This window comes from Melanerpes formicivorus, unplaced genomic scaffold (assembly GCF_026170545.1).
Source record: "Melanerpes formicivorus ecotype bairdi unplaced genomic scaffold, bMelFor1.0.p_v2 SCAF_1, whole genome shotgun sequence".
NCBI lineage: Eukaryota > Metazoa > Chordata > Aves > Piciformes > Picidae > Melanerpes > Melanerpes formicivorus.
This window is the reverse complement of record NW_027142353.1, coordinates 64,762,385-64,784,127: the sequence shown is the minus strand read 5'-3', so window position 1 is coordinate 64,784,127 and position 21,743 is coordinate 64,762,385. Positions and strand designations below refer to the sequence as shown.

Below are 21,743 nucleotides of genomic sequence, written 5' to 3'. Positions count from 1 at the left end.
CTCAAGGTGTGGCCTAACCACTGCAGTGTACAGGGGCAGAATGACCTCCCTGCTCCTGCTGGCCACACTGTTCCTGATGCAGGCCAGGATGCCATTGGCCCTCTTGGCTGCCTGGGCACACTGCGGGCTCATGTTCAGCCTACCATCAACCAGCACCCCCAGGTCCCTCTCTGCCTGGCTGCTCTCCAGCCACTCTGACCCCAGCCTGTAGCACTGCATAGGGTTGCTGTGGCCAATGTGCAGAACCTGGCACTTGGATGTGTTAAATCTCATGTTGTTGGCCTCTGCCCATCTGCCCAGCCTGTCGAGGTCCCTCTGCAGAGCCTCTCTACCCTCCAGCAGATCAACTCCTGCCCCCAGCTTGGTGTCATCAGCAAATTTACTGATGATGGACTCAGTGCCCTCATCCAGATCATCATTTGGCCAGTCAATGATCCCTTCCTTTATAATTACCATTTCTCTCTTTCTGCTCACGATGCCTGAAAAAGTGTATGATGTCTTTTGGGTTGGCCACCCTGTCCATGTACTTCTGGCTGAAACGATGGACACTGAAGGGTTCAAAGCCGCCTGCGTAATCAACCTAAGAGAGGAAGGGAAAGGACCAAATATGAAACAACCCAAAATAGAGAAGCCACACAAGTCAGGAGGAGGTTGTCCTCCTTCAAAGGAAAAAATGGAAGTAAAAAATAAGTCCACCTAAAATGAATGCTTTACCATAGTACAGAGGATTCTTAATGGATAATAAACCAAACCAAACCCAAACCAGGTTGGAAGAGACCTTCAATAACAGCTCATGATAAATATTAACAGAACAGCTATTCACAGCCTGGGTTCATAAGTTGTTCCTGACTTTTTCACTTAATAGTAGCTAGGAAAATTTCCACAAATGATAATGTGACTGGAGAAGAACTCTGTAAATAGGCACTCAAACCAGTAGTGAAGTGTAGTTATGACTGAGATCTCAGCCTTTACCACAGAACATTGGTCATACCACAGGTAAACAGAATCATGCTGTGAAGGTGATCTGTGTTTGCCTGTACACAGTAAGAAGTTCTATGTTATGTGTTCATACAGCACTATGACTTTGCCTTGAAACTTTTCTCTTGTTTAGCCTGGAGAAGAGGAGGCTCAGGGGAGACCTTCTTGCTCTCTACAACTACCTGAAGGGAGGCTGTAGCCAGGTGGGGGTTGGTCTCTTCTCCCAGGCAACCAGCACCAGAACAAGAGGACACAGTCTCAAGCTGTGTGCTCAAGTTTAGGCTGGAGGTGAGGAGAAAGTTCTTCCCAGAAAGAGTATTTTGCCCTTGGAATGTGCTGCCCAGGGAGGTGGTGGAGTCACCATCCCCGGAGGCGCTCAAAAAGGGATTGGACATGGCACTTGAAGCCATGGCTTATTAGTCATGAGGTGTTGGGTGATAGGTTGGACTTGCTGATCTCTGAGGTCTTTTCCAACCTTATTGATTCTATGACCTTTCAAACCAAAGCAATGCAAATGGAACAACTTCTTACTCGTAATCTTATGAGAGGCTTCTCTGGCTGGCGTGGATTTAGCAGGCGTTCTCTTTCTGCACTGTCCAACATCAGCTCGACCTGTGAAGCACAATTTGAAAGTCAATTCCACTTTGTTCTCTTACAGATGCCTAAACCCTTCAAATATAACAAGTACAATACCCAGCTGCAGGCAGGACCTATAGAAGTAGCTAATTCTAGAATGTGAAACACATATGTACCAAAACAATGAATGAGAGACAAGTAACAATGAAAGGCTTCTCTTTCAGATACAGCATAGTCCAGCACTACACATCACTGATCACTCATACTATTTTACTTCATAAGCATTAGCCTTTGATACATTTCTAGTTCAGGGAAAACAGGAAGAGACTTACACAGGCCAAAGAAGGAAGAGCAGTTAATAAACCTGCGTTGTTACTTCTGCTCCTTTGCACTGCACAGCCCAGGTCCCAGGGCTTAGGCATATGTATTTGTGCTGGCTCTAAAGTGCACACCCAACACTGCCCCACTCTAAGGCAGGAGTTTTTGGACACAGATGACACAGACCCCCCCCCCAATAAAGCAGTTCCAGCCTACTTAGATAGGTCATCCCAGTCCAGACACCTGGAAGGCAAGGCTGCAGTGAATGTCATGTAACCAGCTTCCTATGGAAGCACTGCCCAAGTCCATCTGGTGGTGAGGAGGAAGCTCTTCACAGAAAGAGCTGTTAGTCATTGGAATGTGCTGCCCAGGGAGGTGGTTGAGTCACTGTCCCTGGAGGTGTTCAAGAGGGGATTGGATGTGGCACTTGGTGCCATGGTTTTCACACAATCACAGAGTTAACCAGGCTGGAAAAGACCTTCAAGATCATCAAGTCCAACCTATCACCCAACACCATCTGATCAACTAAACCATGGCACCAAGCACCCCATCCAGTCTCTTCCTAAATACCTCCAGGGATAGGGACTCCACCACCTCCCTGGGCAGCCTCTGCCAGTCCCTGGCCACTCTGGCAGCAAAGAGATCTTTCCTCCTCTCCAACCTAACCCTCTCCTGGGGCAACCTGAGGCCATTTCCAGGCCAGGTTCCACCCCCATCTCACTCCTGAGAAGCTCTTCTCCCACTCTTCATGACTTCATCCCTCTCTGCTGTGGTCATGAGGTCTTGGGTGACAGGTTGGACTTGATGATCTTCGAGGTCTTTTCCAGCCTTATTGATTCTATGATTCTAAGTAACACAGTAACACAAGATTTCCCATCTTCCAGTCTCAACATCAGTCACAGATCCCAGTCCCCATCCATACACTCTGACCCACATGCTGCTGACACTGCAAGTTACCTTTTCCATGCAGAATGCTTGTATTGCCTGAGTTACTTTAGGGTTGTCAGGATTGAACAGATCTGGATGATCAGCTAGAACAACATTCTCCATGTGGAAAGTTCGCACTGTCTCCAGAGGAATCTTCTGCAGCTTCATTTTTTTCCCTCTAACACGCAGCAAACCAATGTGTCTGGAAGGGGAAAGGTGACTTACTAAGAGATAAGCTTAAAAGAAGTATTATACAAAGAATTGTTTTAAATTCATGTTGACTTTTCAGGAGTCAAAGTTTAAATGCTGTAGGAAAGCCCTTGGATCTGCGCTTCAGGGTTGGCCCTGCCAAAATTCAGTTCTGTTGTATTTAGGTTGTGCTTATGCCACATGTACACAATGCCTTCATTTGCTTAGAATAGAATAGAATAGAACAAAACAGAATAGAATAGAATAGAATAGAATAGAATAGAATAGAATAGAATAGAATAGAATAGAATAGAATAGAATAGAATAGAATAGAATAAGAAATAGAAATAGAAATAGACCAGACCAGGTTGGAAGAGACCTTCAAGATCACTGTGTCCAACCTATCATACAACACCACCTAATCAACTAACCCATGCAACCAAGCACCCTATCAAGTCTCCTCCTGAACACCTCCAATGATGGTGACTCCACCACCTTCCCAGGCAGCCCATTCCAATGGGCAATCACTCTCTCTGTGTAAAACTTACTCCTGACCTCCAGCCTGAACCTCCCCTGGTGCAGCCTGAGACTGTGTCCTCTTGTTCTGGTGCTGGCTGCCTGGCAGAAGAGAACAACCTCTGCCTGTCTACAACCTCCCTTAAGGTAGTTGTAGAGAGCAATAAGGTCACCCCTGAGTCTCCTCCTCTCCAGGCTAAGCAACCCCAGCTCCCTCAGCCTCTCCTCACAGGGCTGTGTTCCAAGCCCCTCACCAACTTCATTGCCCTTCTCTGGACATGCTCCAGCAAGTCAACCTCCTTCCTAAACTGAGGGGCCCAGAAGTGGATGTTAGGTTTAATCCTAATCAAATCAAGTTATTCTAGGTACTGATTCCATCTACTGCCTTATGTTATACTCTGGAGCTGATCCACACTGTAACCCAAGTCCTCTCACGCTTCGAAGCGATTTTCCTTTCTCAAAAGAACAGAAAGACACAGGGCAAGAGATAAAACAATGACAAAAAGAAAAGCTCACACACTTCTTCACAGCTTCTCCAGGAGACAGAGCTGTCACCACTGAGCTCCCTGGCTGAGAAACGTAGAAACGTTGCTGTTCATTGGGGCATGGATCTATTTTGCACTCATGTTCGTGACCCCACACAACGAGATTGAGGAAATCATCTAAGAACTGCTCTGGAATGTAGTTGGTAGCTCCATGTTTGCTCCTGTTCAGGAAGAGAGAAAGATAATTAGAGTCCTAACAGTTATGGGTGGGCAAAGGGGGATCAAAGGAGTACAGAAACATCAGTGTGATTTAGTATGATACAGAACATTCAGCAAAAACAGATCTCACCTATATAACTTTTCAGGTATATTTGTTTACTTCTGCCCTCACTATTACTTGCACATTTAACCAGTATGGAAAATACCTTCAAGATCAAGTCCAACCTATCACCCAAAACCATCTCATCAACTAAACCATGGCACCAAGCACCCCATCCAGCCTCTTCCTAAACACCTCCAGTGATGGTGACTCCACCACCTCCCTGGGCAGCACATTCCAATGCCCAATCTCTCTTTCTATGAAGAACTTCTTCCTAACATCCAGCCTGAACCTCCCCTGGCACAGCTTGAGACTGTGTCCTCTTGTTCTGGTGCTGGCTGCCTGGGAGAAGAGACCAACCCCAACCTACCTACAACTCCCTTCAGGTAGTTGTGGAGAGCAAGAAGGTCTCCCCTGAGTCTCCTCTTCTCCAGGCTAAGCAACCCCAGCTCCCTCAGCCTCTCCTCACAGGGCTGTGCTCCAAACCCCTCCCCAGCTTTGTTGCCCTTCTCTGGACATGTTCCAGAGACTCAACATCTTTCTTAAACTGAGGGGCCCAGAACTGGACACAGGACTCAACATAAGGATTACACTCGTACTCAGGAAAAACTAAGAAAGGAAGTGGAAGAGAACTCTACTTCTTCCCACTACCATTGCTGGGAGAAGCATGTAGGAATAAATAACACATGCTGCCTTTCCTCTCTTCAAGAGTATCTGTGCCAAGTATAGCAGTGCAAGGGAAGGTACAGTACTCATCTAATTATAAACAAGGACAGAAAATACAATATGTACTTTAATACTCCTTCAGCTCTAACAAGCAGACAAGACTTAGAATCATAGAATCAACAAGGTTAGAAAAGACCTCAGAGTTCATCAAGTCCAACCTGTCACCCAACACCTCAGGACTAACTAAACCATGGCTTCAAGTGCCACCTCCAATCCCCTCTTGAACACCTCCAGGGAAGGTGATTCCACCACCTCCCTGGGCAGCACATTCCAATGGCCAATCACTCTTGCTGTGAAGAACTTTCTCCTCACCTCCAGCCTAAACTTCCCCTGGCACAGCTTGAGACTGTGTCCTCTTGTTTTGGTGCTGGTTGCCTGGGAGAAGAGACCAACTCCCACCTGGCTACAACCTCCCTTCATTAATTCAATATTTCACTACTGCCCCTAAATATAAAATAGAATAGAATAAACCAAACCAGGTTGGAAGAGACCTTCAGGATCATCGTGTCCAACCTATCAACCAATCCAATCCACCTAAACAACTAACCCATGGCACCAAGCACCCCATCAAGTCTCCAGCTTGATGGGGTGCTTGGGAATACGAGGGTCTGGGAAGAGATTTCCCAGCATTCTTATCATAGTATCATAGTACCATTCAGGGATGGAAGGGACCACAAGGATCATCTAGTTCCAAACCCCCTGCCATGGGCAGGGACACCCCACACTAGATCAGCCTGGACAGAGCCTCAGCCAGCCTGGGCTTAAACACCTCCAGGGACAGGGCCTCGACCACCTCCCTGGACAACCCATTCCAGGGTTTCACCACTCTCATGGGGAAGAACTTCCTCCTCACATTCTTAATTTATTTCAGCTTTCCCCCTTTATGATTCTTTTCTAGGAAGAGCTGTAAAACAACACTTCCATATGGGGAAATCTTAATGGATTTGCTATTCACAAGCACAAGAAACACTAAGTGCCCAGCTGGGGTTCTCACCTATCCTTTCCAAGGCAGTCTAATGAAATAACACAACAGGTTTGTAAGTCACCCTACTTCAGTCAACACTGTTACCTATTTTGATGAAGCACAAACAAGTTAAACCAACTGTCTTCATCTTCCTTTGGTCTCAGCATGGTGACTTGTTTATTGAGAAACATACGATACAACCTCTCATCTGGAATAGAACCTGGAGTGGGCAAAACAAAACATAGAATCATTTGTGGGTGGCAAACCAACCCTTTAATTTTAAAGCATTTTTAACAGCAGTTCTACTAAAAAGAGCAGGAAGAACACAACCTCGTGGCAAGATCAAATCTTCATTTTCATGACCTAAGAAGTCTGAGGTGTGATTTTGGACGGATCAAAGTATAAAGTGGCTACTTTCATAGTGTCATAGTATCATAGTACCAGTCAGGGTTGGAAGGGACCACAAGGATCATCTAGTTCCAACCCCCCTGCCATGGGCAGGGACACCCCACACTACATCAGCCTGCCCAGAGCCTCAGCCAGCCTGGGCTTAAACACTTCCCAGGGTCGGGCCCTCAACCACCTCCCCAGACAACCCATTCCAGGGCTTCACCACTCCCATGGTGAAGAACCTCCTCCTCACATCCAGTCTGAATCTCCCCACCTGCAGCTTCATTCCATTTTGCTAGAGAGACTTCTGAAAATAAGACATTTTAACATGAAATCCACCTTTAAACAAATGGAATAGAATAGACCAGACCAGGTTGGAAAAGACCTTTGAGATCATCAAGTCCAACCTATCACCCAACTCCATCTAATCAACTAGCACCAGCACCCCATCCAGTCTCTTCCTAAACACCTCCACTGATGGTGACTCCACCACCTCCCTAAGTAGCCCATTCCTAATGGCAAATTTCTCTCTCTATGAAGAAATTCTTCCTAACATCCAGCCTAAACCTCCCCTGGCACAGCTTGAGACTGTGTCCTCTTGTTCTGGTGCTGGTTGCCTGGGAGAAGAGACCAACTCCCTCCTGGCTACAATATCCCTTCAGGTAGTTGTAGAGAGCAATAAGGTCTCCCCTGAGCCTCCTCTTCTCCAGACTAAGCAACCCCAGCTCCCTCAGCCTCTCCTCATAGGGCTTGTGCTCCAAATCCCTCACCACTTTGTTGCCCTTCTCTGGCCATGTTTCCAATGTTGCTAAAAGCAGTTTCATTGCATCAGGTTGGAGACCTCTTGCCAGTTTCTAGTGCCAAACTGACTATGGACAGAACGAAAGATATCAGAACAGGTGTTTTGTTTCTTGTGGACAAAGTAAGATGTGTATTTTCTTTTAAGGTGGTGTCTAAAACACAAATGCTACTGATTAGAGATGGAGTGTTTAAGCAGACTTCCTGGTGGACAACATGACAACCATGAGCCAGCAACGTGCCCTTGTGGCCAAGAAGCCCAATGGCAGCCCGGGGTGTATTAGAAGGGCTGTGGTTAGTGGAGAGAAGCTCTACTCCCACTCTGCTCTGCTGAGGCTGCATCTGGAGTACTGTGTCCAGATCTGGGCCCCTCAGTTGAGGAAGAACAGGGAACTGCTGAATGAGTCCAGCACAGAGCTTCAAAGATGATTAGGGGAGTGGAACATTTCCCTTATGAGGAAAGGCTGAGGGAGCTGGGGCTCTTTAGCTTGGAGGAGGCTGAGGGGTAACCTCATTAATGTTTGTAAGTATGTGAAGGGTGAATGTTCAGAGGAGAGAGCCAGGCTCTTCTCAGTGATGGTCAATGATAGGACAAGGGGCAACAGGTGCAAGCTGGAGCACAGGTTCCACATAAACATAAGGAAAACAATTTTCACTGTGAAGGTGACAGAGCACTAGAACAGGCTGTCCAGAGAGGTTGTGGAGTCTCCTTCTCTGGAGACACTGAAAACCTGCCTGGATCTATTCCTGTGTGACCTGCTCTAGGTGATCCTGCTCTGGCAGGGTGGGGGGGGTTGCACTACATCATCTTTTGAGGTCCCTTCCAAACACTAACATCCTGTGATTCTGTGTAAACCACAAACTCTGCCAAGTCTCTGCTTTCCCATACAGCCAGATAAAGTCTGCAGTGCTTCTGAACTGTTTGTCACTGCTTCTTTCCTTGGTGGTTTTAACAAACAAAGCACCAAACAATACAACCTCCCATACCCAGGGTTCATGATGCATTTCAATATGTTTATGTATTTCAGTATGTTTACATATCGACATTGAGACTCTTGAATGTGTCCAGAGAAGGGCAATGAGGCTGGGGAGAGGCCTCAGCACAAGCCCTATGAGGAGAAGCTGAGGGAGCTGGGAGAAGAGGAGGCTCAGGGGAGACCTTCTTGCTCTCTACAACTACCTGAAGGGAGGTTGTAGACAGGTGGGGGTTGGTCTCTTCTCCCAGGCGACCAGCACCAGAACAAGAGGACACAGTCTCATGCTGCACCAGGGGAGGTTTAGGCTTGAGGTGAGGAGAAAGTTCTTCACTGAGAGAGTCATTCACCACTGGAATGTGCTGCCCAGGGAGGTGGTGGAGTCACCATCCCTGGAGGTGTTCAAGAGGGGATTGGATGTGGCACCTGGTGCCATGGTTTAGTCATGAGGTCTGTGGTGACAGGTCGGACTTGATGATCTTTGAGGTCTCTTCCAACCTTGGTGATTCTGTGAAAGTTATTGAAGGATTTGGGTTTTTTCTTTAAAAAGCAAAGAAAAACCCTCTGTCAGCCAGTGAGAATGCAGGAGGATGAGAAACCTGACACTGTCACTGAATTTACAGTCTTTAATTTAACATTACTTACACCTTCCTATCTGTTGCAGCACCACATATGTGTTCCAACTGAATTTAGAGCTACTGAGTTTGAGTACTAGATGTACAGCCTGGCAGGCTAATACTTACCCAAGCCATACAGGGCAATTTTTGTTCTACCCTTACACAACAGGATGGGGCTAATATCGATCTTCTCCACAGAAGCTGAGCGTCCAAAGTGATTCAACAACCCTGCACAGCTTAAAATATCCAGTGCACACAGTGTGTCTGCCTGTAGAAGACAGTGAGAGATGGAAACTGTTGAGTGGAACAACGTTTTGTTTTCAAAGCCAAAGCAAAATGGTCTCAAAAGGGAGAACCTTTCCTCAAGCAACTTCCTTCTGCAGCTGGAACACCCAGTCACATCAATTAGTTGGGGGTGGGTTTTTGGTACTCATGGGTACACAATGGAATCCCTTTTCCTTACAGGCCTTGCTCAATTTGAATAGTGCAAAATGAAACATTAAATCATTTAGAAAGACAAAACCAAACCCCAGCCCAACCCAGTTGGCCAGAGTCTCCACACCAGTACAGAAAACTCCTCAAGCTAACCCCTTCATAGTAAGTTCAGAGGTAAACTTCTGTTGTTCTAACACTCTCATCTCCATGACATCCCATGGGTTTGGCAGGACACACTGCTGCTTGATCTAAAATGCAAGATTTCAACACACATGCTTTGCTGCTTCCTAAGTGTCCTTTCCCTTCTTACTTCTAGCTGTTTATTTTTCAACTAGCATTGGATGCACACAAATTGCATGTGAACAAATCAGAGTATCAAAATTCCCCTTAGGAAAAATGTTTGCAGTCTCTACAGAAGGAACTTATTCTAGAAACTTCCTGAAAGGCTACCATTTCTTGGTAGCCAGCACCAGAACAAGAGGACACAGTCTCAAGCTGCACCAGGGAAGGTTTAGGCTGGATGTTAGGAAGAAGTTCTATACAGAGAGAGTGATTGCCCATGGGAATGGGCTGCCTGGGGAGGTGGTGGAGTCACCATCATTGGAGGTGTTCAGGAGGAGACTTGATGGGGTGCTTGGTGCCATGGTTTAGTTGATTAGGTGGTGTTGGATTGGTTGATGGGTTGGACATGATGATCTTAAGGTCTCTTCCAACCTGGTTTATTCTATTCTATTCTTGGAATGACAAATGATTGTGCTCTCAGTGAAATCTATATACAGTTAGAATTCAGACATAGTTTATATGGATCTCTTAACTTCTTTCCATTCTTTTTTTGATGTGACAGCTAACTTGTTGCCACTAATTGAAAGAATTCCTTCAGATAAACAAAAATATTTAGGTGAAGAGTGGAGCAACAGCATGAGATTTAACACAACCAAGTGCTGGGTTCTGCACATTGGCCACAACAACTCCATGCAGTGCTACAGGCTGGGGTCAGAGCAGCCAGGCATAGAGGGACCTGGGGGTGATGGCTGATGGTAGGCTGAACATGAGCCTGCAGTGTGCCCAGGTGGCCAAGAGGGCCAATGGCATCCTGGCCTGCATCAGGAACAGTGTGGCCAGCAGGAGCAGGGAGGTCATTATGCCCCTGTACACTGCACTGGTTAGGCCACACCTCGAGTCCTGTGTCCAGTTCTGGGCCCCTCAGTTTAGGAAGGAGGTTGACTTGCTGGAGCGTGTCCAGAGAAGGGCAATGAAGTTGGTGAGGGGTTTGGAATACAAACCCTATGAGGAGAGGCTGAGGGAGCTGGGGTTGCTTAGCCTGGAGAAGAGGAGGCCCAGGGGAGACCTTCTTGCTCTCTATAACTACCTGAAGGGAGGTTGTAGACAGGCAGGGGCTGGTCTCTTCTCCCAGACAACCAGCACCAGAACAAGAGGACACAGTCTCAAGCTGTGCCAGGGGACATTTAGGCTGGATGTTAGGAAGAAGTTCTTCCTAGAAAGAGAGACTGGCCATTGGAATGTGCTGTCTGGGGAGGTGGTGGAGTCACCATCACTGGAGGTGTTCAGGAGGAGACTTGATAGGGTGCTAGGCTGCATGGTTTAGTTGCTTAGATGGTGTTGGATGATAGGTTGGACAAGATGATCTGGACGCTCTCTTCCAACCTGGTTTATTCCATTCTATTCTAACTAACTAAAACTAGCCTGTTCCTCAAGAGCTCTGCTTCTATACAAATCTCTATTTGAACAGTAGTATTTTTGTAACAGAACAGTACAATTATGACAATAATTACCCCTGTGGGATCATCATGGTTGCCATGAATACTAAAAACGGGAATAGAAATGTTTAGATTTGGATCCTGATAATTCACCAAGGGAAACCTAGAAAAGAAGAGGAAATAAAAATGTTAATAAATAACTAAATAAATCTGTCTGCAAAGTTATGAAGAGTTTCAAATATTGTCTTCAATGCCATCACAAATACATCATGTTGGTAGCATAGAATCACAGAATTGTTTTGGTTAGAAAAATCCTTTTGAGATCATGGAGTCCAACCATTAAGAGTGCTAAGTGGCCATGAATAAGCTTAAGCTGCACAGTGCAACAAGATTCTTACTCCTGGTCTGGAATGGCACTTGCTTAGCCTGGAGAAGAGGAGGCTCAGGGCAGACCTTGTTGCTGTGTACAACTACCTGAAGGGTTATAGCCAGGTGGGGGTTGGTCTCTTCTCCCAGGCAAACACCAATAGAACAAGAGGACACAGTCTCAAGGTGCTTTAGGCTGGATGTTAGGAAGAAGTTCTTCCCAAAAAGGGTGATTGGCCATTGGAATGTGCTGCCCAGGGTGGTGGTAGAATCACAGAATCAGAATTAACCAGGTTGGAAAAGACCTTCGAGATCATCAAGTCCAACCTATCACCCAACACCATCACTGGAGGTGTTTAGGAAGAGACTGGATGGGGTACTTGGCGCCATGGTTTAGTTGATTAGATAGTGTTGGATTAGAGGTTGGTCTCAAGGATCTCAAAGGTCTTTTCCAACCTGGTTAATTCCATTGTACTCTATTCCCACTGGGAATAGTGTAGCATTGTACAAGATGTGGTGTGGTACTTGCAACAGCAGCAGACTGGGCTGTGTAGCCTTTGTTTACACACATAGAACTCAGATGATTTTAACACAGCAACTGATGCAAATGGGTTTGCATGCAGGACAGCAAAGATACATTACATAAATGTCAGAAGACATTCAGATGTGTCTCAAAGAATTGTGTGAATTCCTTTACAGACTTACAAACGGTGACAGGTGAGGCCATCCTATAAACCGTCCCACACAATGAGGAGAGTCATTCGTCACTGGAATGTGCTGCCCAGGGAGGTGGTGGAGTCACCATCCCTGGAGGTGTTCAAGAGGAGATTGGATGTGGCACTTGGTGCCATGGTCTAGTCATGAGGTCTGTGGTGACAGGTTGGACTCAACAATCTTTGAGGTCTCTTCCAATCTTAGTGATACAAACAAGTCCCAAACCTCAAGGTTCCAGTCACAAAGGATACAAGTTAGAGAATTCAAACCACATTCACCCAACACACAAACCAAACCTCACACCAGAGTTTCTAGGAACATACTTACTTGCTGTGCTGAAAATTAACTGCCTGGTCACTCAAAATCTCAAACTGAACAGGACGATCCCCCATGCAGTATCTTCTCAGCGACTCCACGCAGCAGTGCATCGTTTTCCTGGAAGGTTTGTTATCATGGAAAAGGTCTCCACCTAATAAAATAAAGTCCACCTGTATGTAACAAAAAGATCTGTTTCTATCTCCATGCAAGACTTCTATGCAAACTGATTAATAGATTTCTTCTAAGGAGTTCCACATAACTTCTCACACCTGCACCTCTACATAAAACAAGTTGGCAGCTGCAGACCGCGGTATTTAATTGTCTCATAAAAGAAAGTTTAACTAAATCATTCATTGAAACAAAACCTAACCTCAAAAGATCCATTGATGAATAGAATAGAATAGGAATAGAATAGAATAGGAATAGAATAGAACCAGACCAGACCAAACCAGACCACACCAGGTTGGAAGAGACCTTCAAGATCATCACGTCCAACCTATCATCCAACACCACCTAATCAACTAACCCATGCAACCAAGCACCCTGTCAAGTCTCCTCCTGAACACCTCCAGTGATGGTGACTCCACCACCTCCCTGGGCAGCACATTCCAATGGGCAATCACTCTCTCTGTATAGAACTTCCTCCTAACCTCCAGCCTAAACCTCCCCTGGCACAGCCTGAGACTGTGTCCTCTTGTTCTGGTGGTGGTTGCCTGGGAGAAGAGACCAACCCCCACCTGGCTACAACCTCCCTTCAGGTAGTTGTAGACAGCAATAAGGTCTCCCCTGGGCCTCCTCCTCTCCAGGCTAAACAACCCCAGCTCCCTCAGCCTCTCCTTATAGGGCTTGTGTTCAAGGCCTCTCCCCAGCCTTGTTGCCCTTCTGTGGACATATTCAAGTGTCTCAATGTCCTTCTTAAACTGAGGGGCCCAGAGCTGGACACAGGACTCAAAGTGTGGCCTAAGCAGTGCTGAATACAGGGGCAGAATGACCTCCCTGCTCCTGCTGGCCGTGCTATTCCTGATTTTCCCTATTCCCTCTTTTCCACAGTCTCACTCCTTCTCTTTCCAAAACACAGCACTTACTTCATGTTTTTGAGCCTGCTCCAAAATTTCATTGAAAGTTACAAATGTATCATTGCCACGCACTGGATCCTTCTCCATATAGCCAAGATGAATATCAGTAGCAATAAGGATTTTGAAAGTGTCTTCATCATCCCTGAAAAATACAAGGGAATTTGTGTCAGAGGGCAACACACTTCAGAATTTCAACACAGCCACTAAACATACATGAGATTTTTCTGTATAACCCTGCCAAAGTATCATTCTTCTTGTAGTCTCAGAACATTTCCCTGCTGTTTATTGCAAACAGCCCTTCACCAAAACAACCATTTGGAAGATTTTCTTACCCCAATGAGCCTACTCTAATAAAAGGGGCTGCTACCAGCTCCCTGATGAGAAACTAAACAATCCTTTGCATGTTTTCTGCCTTTAAAAAGACCTGGTGAGCAACCATTTAATTTCTCTCTTTGCACTGATAAATCTACATATATACAAAAGGAAGCACAGCCTGAGGGGAAAACACAAATTATCTTTAAACCAGCTTTAAACTGAAAGAGGGCAGATTTAGATCAGATGTAAGGAAGAAGCTCTTCCCTATGAGGCTGGTGAGACACTTGGACAGGTTGCCCAGAGAAGATGTGAATGCCTCATCCCTAGAAGCATTCCAACAACCAGTCTGGATGGGGCTCTGAGCAGCGAGACCCAGTGGGAAGGTTTCATCTGGAAATCACTGTTCTGTGATTCTATGCTCTAAGCTCTTCTTGACTCATTCCAAACATACAGAAGTCCTGCTATCTCGTAGGACAGAACTGCAGAGAGCTACAGACAGCAGGAGCTTACTGTGAATTGATGGTACTCATCTTCGTGCCACGACTCCTCACAACAAGGCTCTGGACACGGCAGATAATCAGGGCAGATAATCAGTTTCTGTTCTCACAGATGCTACACAAAGTCTAGGAGACAAAATCAAAACCGAAATTAGAACGAAGGGCACTGGGAGCAGCACAGCCGGTCAACCCTTCTTTTGCTAGACATTAATCGCTTGCAAACAACCTCAAGACACGGCAAGGTCCGTGCTCAGTTTAACCATTTGCTATTACAGAAGACGCGTGGACACCTTGCGGGACACCGCCAGCCCTCCCGAGCAAGGAGCCCGGAGCCGTGCAAGGAAGGGACAACTTCACGGAAGCGGCCGCAACACGTGCCAGGGCAGGAGGCACGGCAGATGGGCATGGCGGCACCGTGTGCCCGGGACAAGTCCCACCGCCATCGAGTTCAGCGTCGGCGCAAGGTAACGGCAGCGGCAACTAGCCCGCTCCCCCTCAGGAGTGCAGGGCAGCAGCCAGCGCACGCAGCTCACCGGGGCGCTGTCTTGCTCAGAACGGGGAGTGACGGGGGAGGCCGCAGTGGTGCGCCAGTGGCCTACGGCAAGCAGAAGCTATCACCGGGAAGGTGTCGGTCCCTCGCCCCGCGGCCCCGCGCTCTCACACGCCGCCCCGGGCCGTTGCCATGCCGCCGGGATGGGCGGGGCCCGCCACCGCGGTCCATGCGCCGCTCTCGCGAGAGCCGCCCCACTCAAAGCGCGCGCTCGCTCACCGCTTCTCCCGCGGCGCTGCTACGGTTGGTCAGCTCACAGCCGGTCCCGGCAGCCCAGCGTCACATCCGCTGGCGCGCGCGGGCGCGCCGGAAAAACCTCCTCCGGCAGCCGTGGGCGTGCGTCCTTCGGCGGGTGGCTCCGCCCCCCGAGCGCGGCCCCGCCCCCCGAGCGCTCCGGTGGCCGCAGGTGCGTTGGCTGGTGAGGCAGGTTGCGACCGAAGCTAAGCGGGGTCCAGAGGGGGCGAGCGTGTACGGGATGCCGGAATAATGTTGTGTGCTGGAGTCGGCCGCTGGTAGTAAGCCCGGCAGCCTGCAGGCAGAGAGAGACGGGGAAGTGGGGTCCGGGGGCGGGCTTCCAGTGGGCGCCCGCGGCAGCAGAATGGGCACTGAGGAACTCCCGGGGCTATGTGAGCTCCCCGGAGAGGAGAATGGCCGGCGCTCCCAGGCCCGGCCTAGCCTTGCTCGGGACGTATGGGAAAGAGGAGGGCAGCGCGGAGCGCTGGGCGGGGCTGCTCCGCGGGGAGGAGCAGAAACGCTGCTTTGAACCGAAGGCTTCTCTCTCTCTGTTTTGTTTATAAAACGCGTGGTGTTCCAGCGAGCTCCGCAGAACTCCCCTCAGCCTACGCTCTGTGTGTGTATGCAGGGAGGGTTGTTTCCAGGCTGGGATGGTACGGTGTCTTTTTTGCAGGGATATTACCACGGAATCCTGACAGAGACCGATTTTGTGGAGGAAAGCCGCTTTTGCTCTTGAGTTTTGGTCGTCATGGTGTTGCTGATGTCTGAATCATATGTTTTTATTGGCTAACAGAGTATTATAAATACCGTTGTAGATTTGCTGCACCTAGATGCTAACCGAAAATGAATAAAGACAAACAAATCGATGAAGATGATGACGACAGCGAGCAGTTCGAAGACTTTATGGAGAACTTTAACCAACTCGAACTGCTGGAGACGCACAGGCATTTGATTCCTGTGGGAACTCAGAGCTGTTGGTCAGGACAGTCTGACGACGACGATGATGAGCAAGAAAGAAGTGAGGAATGGTATGAAATGCAAGAAAAAAAAATGGAAAAACATCCAGAGAAGTTGCTGCTCTGGGCAGCGGAAAACAATCGGGTAAGGCATTGATTCCCTCGTATGTATCACTGATAAGAATGTTATCCTTAGCAGATATCTACGGTTTAAGCCCCAAACAAAATTTATCTGCAGTTTCCTTTATCTTTCTGAACTACTGTGATCTGGTTGTAAAAGCCACGTCCAGAGTGTCTCTAGGTCCATTAGCTTTCAAAACAAAAGCTTTGAGTGTAGTTCAGAGTTAAAGTTAACACTCTTCTTAAATGTCTAAAAGCTTGAAAGCGTGCCCAGCTTTTCATGGCAAGTAAGCCTTTTAACTCTGGGCTTTCCACCCCCTAAAAATACAGGTAAACAGTCACTATTTTCCTGTATTTTTATGGGGGGTAAATAAAAAGAGCACCCTTTGTATTCTTGGAAGTGAGGAATAGATGACAACATTCCTATGACATACCTTAGGACATTCTCATGTACCTTTGTTTTCAGTAGTTGCCTTTCTTAAATACACAAGCTCCATCTACAGTCCTGGGGATAGATCTTTCACAGTGAATCATAGAATCAATAAGGTTGGAAAAGACCTCAGAGATCATCAAGTCCAACCTATTACCTAATACCCAACACCTCATGATTAACTAAACCATGGTTTCAAGTGCCATGTCCAGTTGCCTCCTGAACACCTCCAGGGATGGTGACTCCACCACCTCCCTGGGCGGCACATTCCAATGGCAAATCTCTCTCTCTGTGAAGGACTTTCTCCTCACCTCCAGCCTAAACTTCTCCTGGTGCAGCATGAGACTGTGTTCTGGTGCTGGTTGCCTGGGAGAAGAGACCAACCCCCACCTGGCTACAACCTCCCTTCAGGTAGTTGTAGACAGCAATAAGGTCTCCCCTGAGACTCCTCTTCTTCAGGCTAAGCAACCCCAGCTCCCTCAGCCTCTCCTCATAGGGCTATATTCCATTCTATTCCATTCCAATCCACACATCCTGTTTGCAGAGTTTGCTGTTCAATTACCTGCTTCCTCTTAAACAGCTGAATACGGTGAAGAGGCTCCTCTCCGAAAAGCTGGCCCCAGTTAACGCTCGCGACGAAGATCAGTACACTCCTCTCCATCGAGCTGCCTACAGCGGGCACTTGGACATTGCCCACGAGTTGGTGGCCCAAGGGGCAGACATTCACGCGCAGACGGTGGACGGCTGGACGCCTCTGCACAGCGCCTGTAAGTGGAACAACACAAAAGTGGCCGCCTTCTTGCTTCAGCAGGGCGCTGACATCAACGCGCAGACCAACGGCTTGCTGACGCCGCTGCATATCGCTGCGGGGAACAAGAACAGTCGAGAGACCCTTGAGCTCCTGCTGATGAATCGCTATGTGAAACCCGACCTGAGAAACAACTTGGATGAAACAGCCCTGGACATTGCCAGGAGGACTGATATATATCACTACCTTTTTGAAATCGTAGAGGACTGCATCAATGCCGTCTCTCCTTAAAAGCTGTGCTCAAGGTTGTGAACGTGAGGCTTGCTGCCTCGTGTTTCTGTTCTGCATGCTCGTGGGTGGGGGTCTGGCCCTTTGCAAGGAGGTTTTCATCCAAGACACTTAGTGTTCTCCTCAGGCAAAATGTCACTTCGGGCAACTCAAGCTCGTAATTTGAAGCATCACTGCTTTTACTCAAGGTGTTCAGAAAGCCTCAGTAATTTCAGTGAGTCTCCAGTTAATTACTGCAGATTTGGTGGCGGGCTTTGGAAATTGGTTTGGACTGTCAAAGCTGGAGGGGAAAATGGAAACATTTACTTGATGCAAAAGAATTCTGGCTTGGTTATGCAGAGTTTTACAGCTCACTTGAATTTTATCCCCTCCCCTCCCCCCCCAATCTAACTTTTTGAAACTGCATGAAAGCTCAGAATGAATGTAACTTATTTGGGTGATACAAAAAAAAAAAAGCTTAGTGATCTCAGTGTAAGACTTAAACTATCAAATAAAATACTTGACCCCAACTGGTTTTGTCTCATATTACAATTATCAATGCAATTGTCTGTTCATGACTCTAAAGCATTATTCAGAGGATGGTAAAATTGTTTTGCTTGCCTTTTTTTTTTTTTCCCTCCCCTAGTGCTTCTCCAAGAAATTATTTTCTGTGAAGCTCCTGTTTTATTTTTCCCCTTTCAAATCAAGTTAAGTTTTTAAATGTCATGGATACAGCATTAGTTAGAAGTAAAGTTCAACTGTGTAAGTATAAACAGCCAACAGACTGCTGTGTCTCCTTGAATTAAGGTAATTTAGCACAGAACACACTCAATATTGTTTGTTTCTTTCCCACTTCTGAATCCCCAAAGGGAATTCCTCATTCCAGCTTGAGTATGAGGATGCCAAAATAGGCTAAGAACAGAGAAGGGCAACGAAGTTGGTGAGGGGTTTGGAGCACAGCCCTGTGAGGAGAGACTGAGGAAGCTGGGACTGCTTAGCCTGGAGAAGAGGAGGCTCAGGGGTGACCTTACTGCTCTGTACAACTACCTGAAGGGAAGTTGTAGACAGGCGGATGTTGGTCCCTTCTCCCAGGCAGCCAGCACCAGAACAAGAGGACACAGTCTCAGGCTGTGCCAGGGGAAGTTTAGGTTGGAGGTTAGGAAGAAGTTCTGTACAGAGAGAGTGATTGCCCATTGGAATGGGCTGCCTGGGGAGGTGGTGGAGTCACCATCATTGGAGGTGTTCAGGAGGAGACTTGATGGGGTGCTTGGTGCCATAGGTTAGTTGTTTAGGTGGGTTGGATTGGTTGATGGGTTGCACACGATCTTGAAGGTCTCTTCCAACCTGGTTTATTCTATTCTAGCTCCACTGGTATTTTTCCTCAAAAATCCCTTAACTTCCAGATCATTTGTTTATATTTGACACCTTTCTAATTTGGGACAGCTTTGTATTAATTCTAGGCATTCACATCTGAGTTGGGTTGGCTGCTGTCATTAAACCTGACTCAAAGTAGTGGGGGGCAGCTTGGTTGGTTTGTTAGCATTTCAAAGCCTAGAGCGCACACTTGCATGCAGCTTCTTTCAGCAGTCACCTCCCCTGGTGCAGCCTGAGACTGTGTCCTCTTGTTCTGGTACTGGCTGCCTGGGAGAAGAGACCAACATCCACCTGGCTACAACTTCCCTTCAGGCAGTTGTAGAGAGCAATAAGGTCACTCCTGAGTCTCCTCCAGGCTAAGCAACCCCAGCTCCCTCAGTCTATCCTCATAGGGCTGTGTTCCAAACCCCTCACCAACTTTGTTGCCCTTCTCTGGACTCTTTCTTGCAAGTCAGCCTCCTTCCTAACCTGAGGGGCCCAGAACTGGACACAGGACTCAAGGTGTGGCCTAACCAGTGCTGAGCACAGGGGTAGAATCACTTCCCTGCTCCTGCTGGCCACACTGTTCCTGATGCAGGCCAGGATGCCATTGGCCCTCTTGGCTGCCTGGGCACACTGCAGGCTCATGTTCAGCCTACCATCAACCAGCACCCCCAGGTCCCTCTCTGCCTGGCTGCTCTCCAGCCACTCTGACCCCAGCCTGTAGCACTGCATGGGGTTGTTGTGGCCAATGTGCAGAACCTGGCACTTGAATGTGTTCAATCTCCTGCCCTTGGCCTCTGCCCATCTGTCCAGCCTGTCAAGGTCTCTCTGCAGAGCCTCTCTACCCTCCAGCAGATCAACTCCTGCCCCCAGCTTGCTGTCGTCAGCAAATTTACTGATGATGGACTCAATGCCCTCATCCAGATCATCAATAAAGATGTCAAAGAGGATGGGGCCCAGCACTGATCCTTGGGGCACACCACTACTGACTGGCCACCAGCTGGCTGTGGCACCATTCACCACCACTCTCTGGGCTCAGCCCTCCAGCCAGTTCCTAACCCATCGCAGTGTGCTCCCGTCCAAGCCATAATTCTGCTTCTGTTTCTCAGTTCAACCTTTCTGCCAGCAAGTAAATTATGATTTTAGAGTTGTGAGTTTAATTTATCTGTGTTACTGCTCACATCAGCTGTATCAGTCTATCATTCTTGCAACTTCTCTTGGCAAATCCACATCTCTGGATTATTTGTGAGAGGTCAGATTTATGTGTTCTTCCTCCCTTTTTTTTTCCCCTTTGCTTGCTTTCACCTTGGTTCAGGTGTAAAATTCAGACAAAAACCACTACATCTCAAAGCAATTACTCTGAGCAGATAGATGTTTTGGGATCAATAGAAGGATGCTGGTAAAATTTTTCAGCAATACTGTAATCCCAGCAGATGATTTGTATTGCAGGGGAGTTAGTACCCTAAGCATTTTCCCCCAGTCATGGCACACTGCATGATTCTGAGCTTCACCTGTGCCATCAATAACTCAGGAGTGGAGAAACCTGCATTAAACAAATTGAACTGAAAATTGAATGTAAGACCTGAAGGACTGTTATTTGGTGTGAGAGCTGTTAACAAAACCCTTTGTTGTCCCATGAAGATGCCTTATTTAGTAATCCCAAACTCTGTCCAGACAGAGCTGAAGCACATTTGCAACAGCAGCAGCAGTGTTGGGGTATGTTGGCCCACATTTCATAGAACCATAGAATCAATGAGGTTGGAAAAGACCTCAGAGATCATCAAGTCCAACCTGTCACCCAACACCTCAGGACTAACTAAACCATGGCTTCAAGAGCCACGTCTAATCCTTTTTCAAATACCTCCAGGGCCAGGGACTCCACCGCCTCCCTGGGCAGCACATTCCAATGGCAAATTACTCTTTCTGGGAAGAATTTTCTCCTCACCTTGAGCCTAAACTTCTCCTGGCACAGCTTGAGACTGTGTCCTCTTGTTCTGGTGGTGATTGCTTGGGAGAAGAGACCAACCCCCACCTGGCTACAACCTGCCTTCAGGTAGTTGTAGAGAGCAATGAGGTCTCCCCTGAGCCTCCTCTTCTCCAGGCTAAGCAACCCCAGCTCCCTCAGCCTGTCCTCACAGGGCTGTGCTCCAGACCTCTCCCCAGCCTCGTTGCCCTTCTCTGGACACGTTCAAGTGTCTTAAGCCTTCTGAAATAGAGGGGCCCAAATGGTGCTTGGACCAAGCAGCTGTGGAGGTCATCTCTGTCACCACCTTTCTAGAAGCCAGGTGAGCAGGACAGCTTCTCCATGTACCTGCCAGCAGTGTTATGCATTGACTACTGTGACTGCCAGTTCCTCTTCTTTCTCAAAACTTGAACAGTGACAAAACAAAGTCAAGTCTACCTCCATCCCTCCTATAAACAGCATCTCAAGATGCCTCATTTTATGAAAAGCGTTATTAAAGCCAAGTTAGTGTTTTTGTGGATTAGCAGATGGACATCACCCATCCAGTCAAACTGGACTTTTTCTTTCCATGAACCTGTTATTGTCTGAGGTGAGGATGACAAGGCATCCTTTCCTCAGGCCAGCCAGTGGTGGCACCCCACAGGGATACAAAACATTTGCGGTGCGCTGCTGAGCACAGGAAGGATGCCTGACACAAACAAGGACTCGCTAATGATACCTACAACCGTCACCTACCCCGTGCTCCAAATGGGTCCCCCGCTGTCCCCTGGGGATGGCGCCGTGGATGTGCGCCCTCTGTTACGCGCCCCTGGCCAGTGGAAGGGCTAAGACGGCTGCGGCTGGCAGGGGCGGACCCTGGCTGTGCCCGGGGGACAGGGGCGGACCCTGGCTGTGCCCCGGGGG

At 47.8% G+C, this 21,743-nt stretch overlaps 2 protein-coding genes across 6 annotated transcripts in view; one reads left to right on the top strand and one right to left on the bottom strand.

The window, feature by feature from the left end:
- The window catches only part of MRE11 (MRE11 homolog, double strand break repair nuclease), a 34,636-nt gene extending 19,556 nt beyond the window's left edge, over positions 1–15,080 (bottom strand). Inside the window, exons 1-11 of one of the 3 annotated variants that reach the window (XM_068145510.1) lie at positions 14,986–15,080; positions 14,230–14,342; positions 13,414–13,546; positions 12,338–12,498; positions 11,006–11,093; positions 8,904–9,045; positions 6,104–6,218; positions 4,025–4,210; positions 2,830–3,001; positions 1,510–1,590; positions 454–580 (exon numbers count right to left, since the gene is read on the bottom strand). In XM_068145510.1, the coding sequence (XP_068001611.1) occupies positions 454–580; positions 1,510–1,590; positions 2,830–3,001; positions 4,025–4,210; positions 6,104–6,218; positions 8,904–9,045; positions 11,006–11,093; positions 12,338–12,498; positions 13,414–13,546; positions 14,230–14,249 (1,225 nt within the window). In that variant the 5' untranslated portion in view covers positions 14,250–14,342; positions 14,986–15,080. Of the gene's footprint in view, positions 1–453; positions 581–1,509; positions 1,591–2,829; positions 3,002–4,024; positions 4,211–6,103; positions 6,219–8,903; positions 9,046–11,005; positions 11,094–12,337; positions 12,499–13,413; positions 13,547–14,229; positions 14,343–14,749; positions 14,932–14,985 lie in introns of those variants that run through there. The other 2 variants (XM_068145500.1, XM_068145517.1) reach the window with 2 other exon arrangements.
- Positions 15,075–18,247, top strand: ANKRD49 (ankyrin repeat domain 49). Of its 3 annotated transcripts, none has more exons than XM_068145529.1 (3): positions 15,075–15,172; positions 15,816–16,101; positions 17,087–18,247. In XM_068145529.1, the coding sequence occupies exons 2-3, from the start codon at positions 15,844–15,846 to the stop codon at positions 17,543–17,545; spliced, it is 717 nt and encodes a 238-aa protein (XP_068001630.1). In that variant the 5' UTR covers positions 15,075–15,172; positions 15,816–15,843; the 3' UTR covers positions 17,546–18,247. The 3 variants fall into 3 exon arrangements, with proteins under 3 accessions (XP_068001630.1, XP_068001650.1, XP_068001640.1); XM_068145549.1 differs by having other exon boundaries at positions 15,096–15,184; XM_068145539.1 differs by lacking the exon at positions 15,075–15,172 and adding an exon at positions 15,203–15,281.
- Positions 18,248–21,743: the final 3,496 nt, after the last annotated feature.

Bases quoted from the DNA above. Each gene is read 5' to 3' on its own strand.
- ANKRD49 (XM_068145529.1), top strand. From the start codon at position 15,844: ATGAATAAAGACAAACAAATCGATGAAGATGATGACGACAGCGAGCAG. The intron at 16,102-17,086 runs GTAAGGCATTGA...CCTCTTAAACAG, and splicing joins GGGCAGCGGAAAACAATCGG to CTGAATACGGTGAAGAGGCT.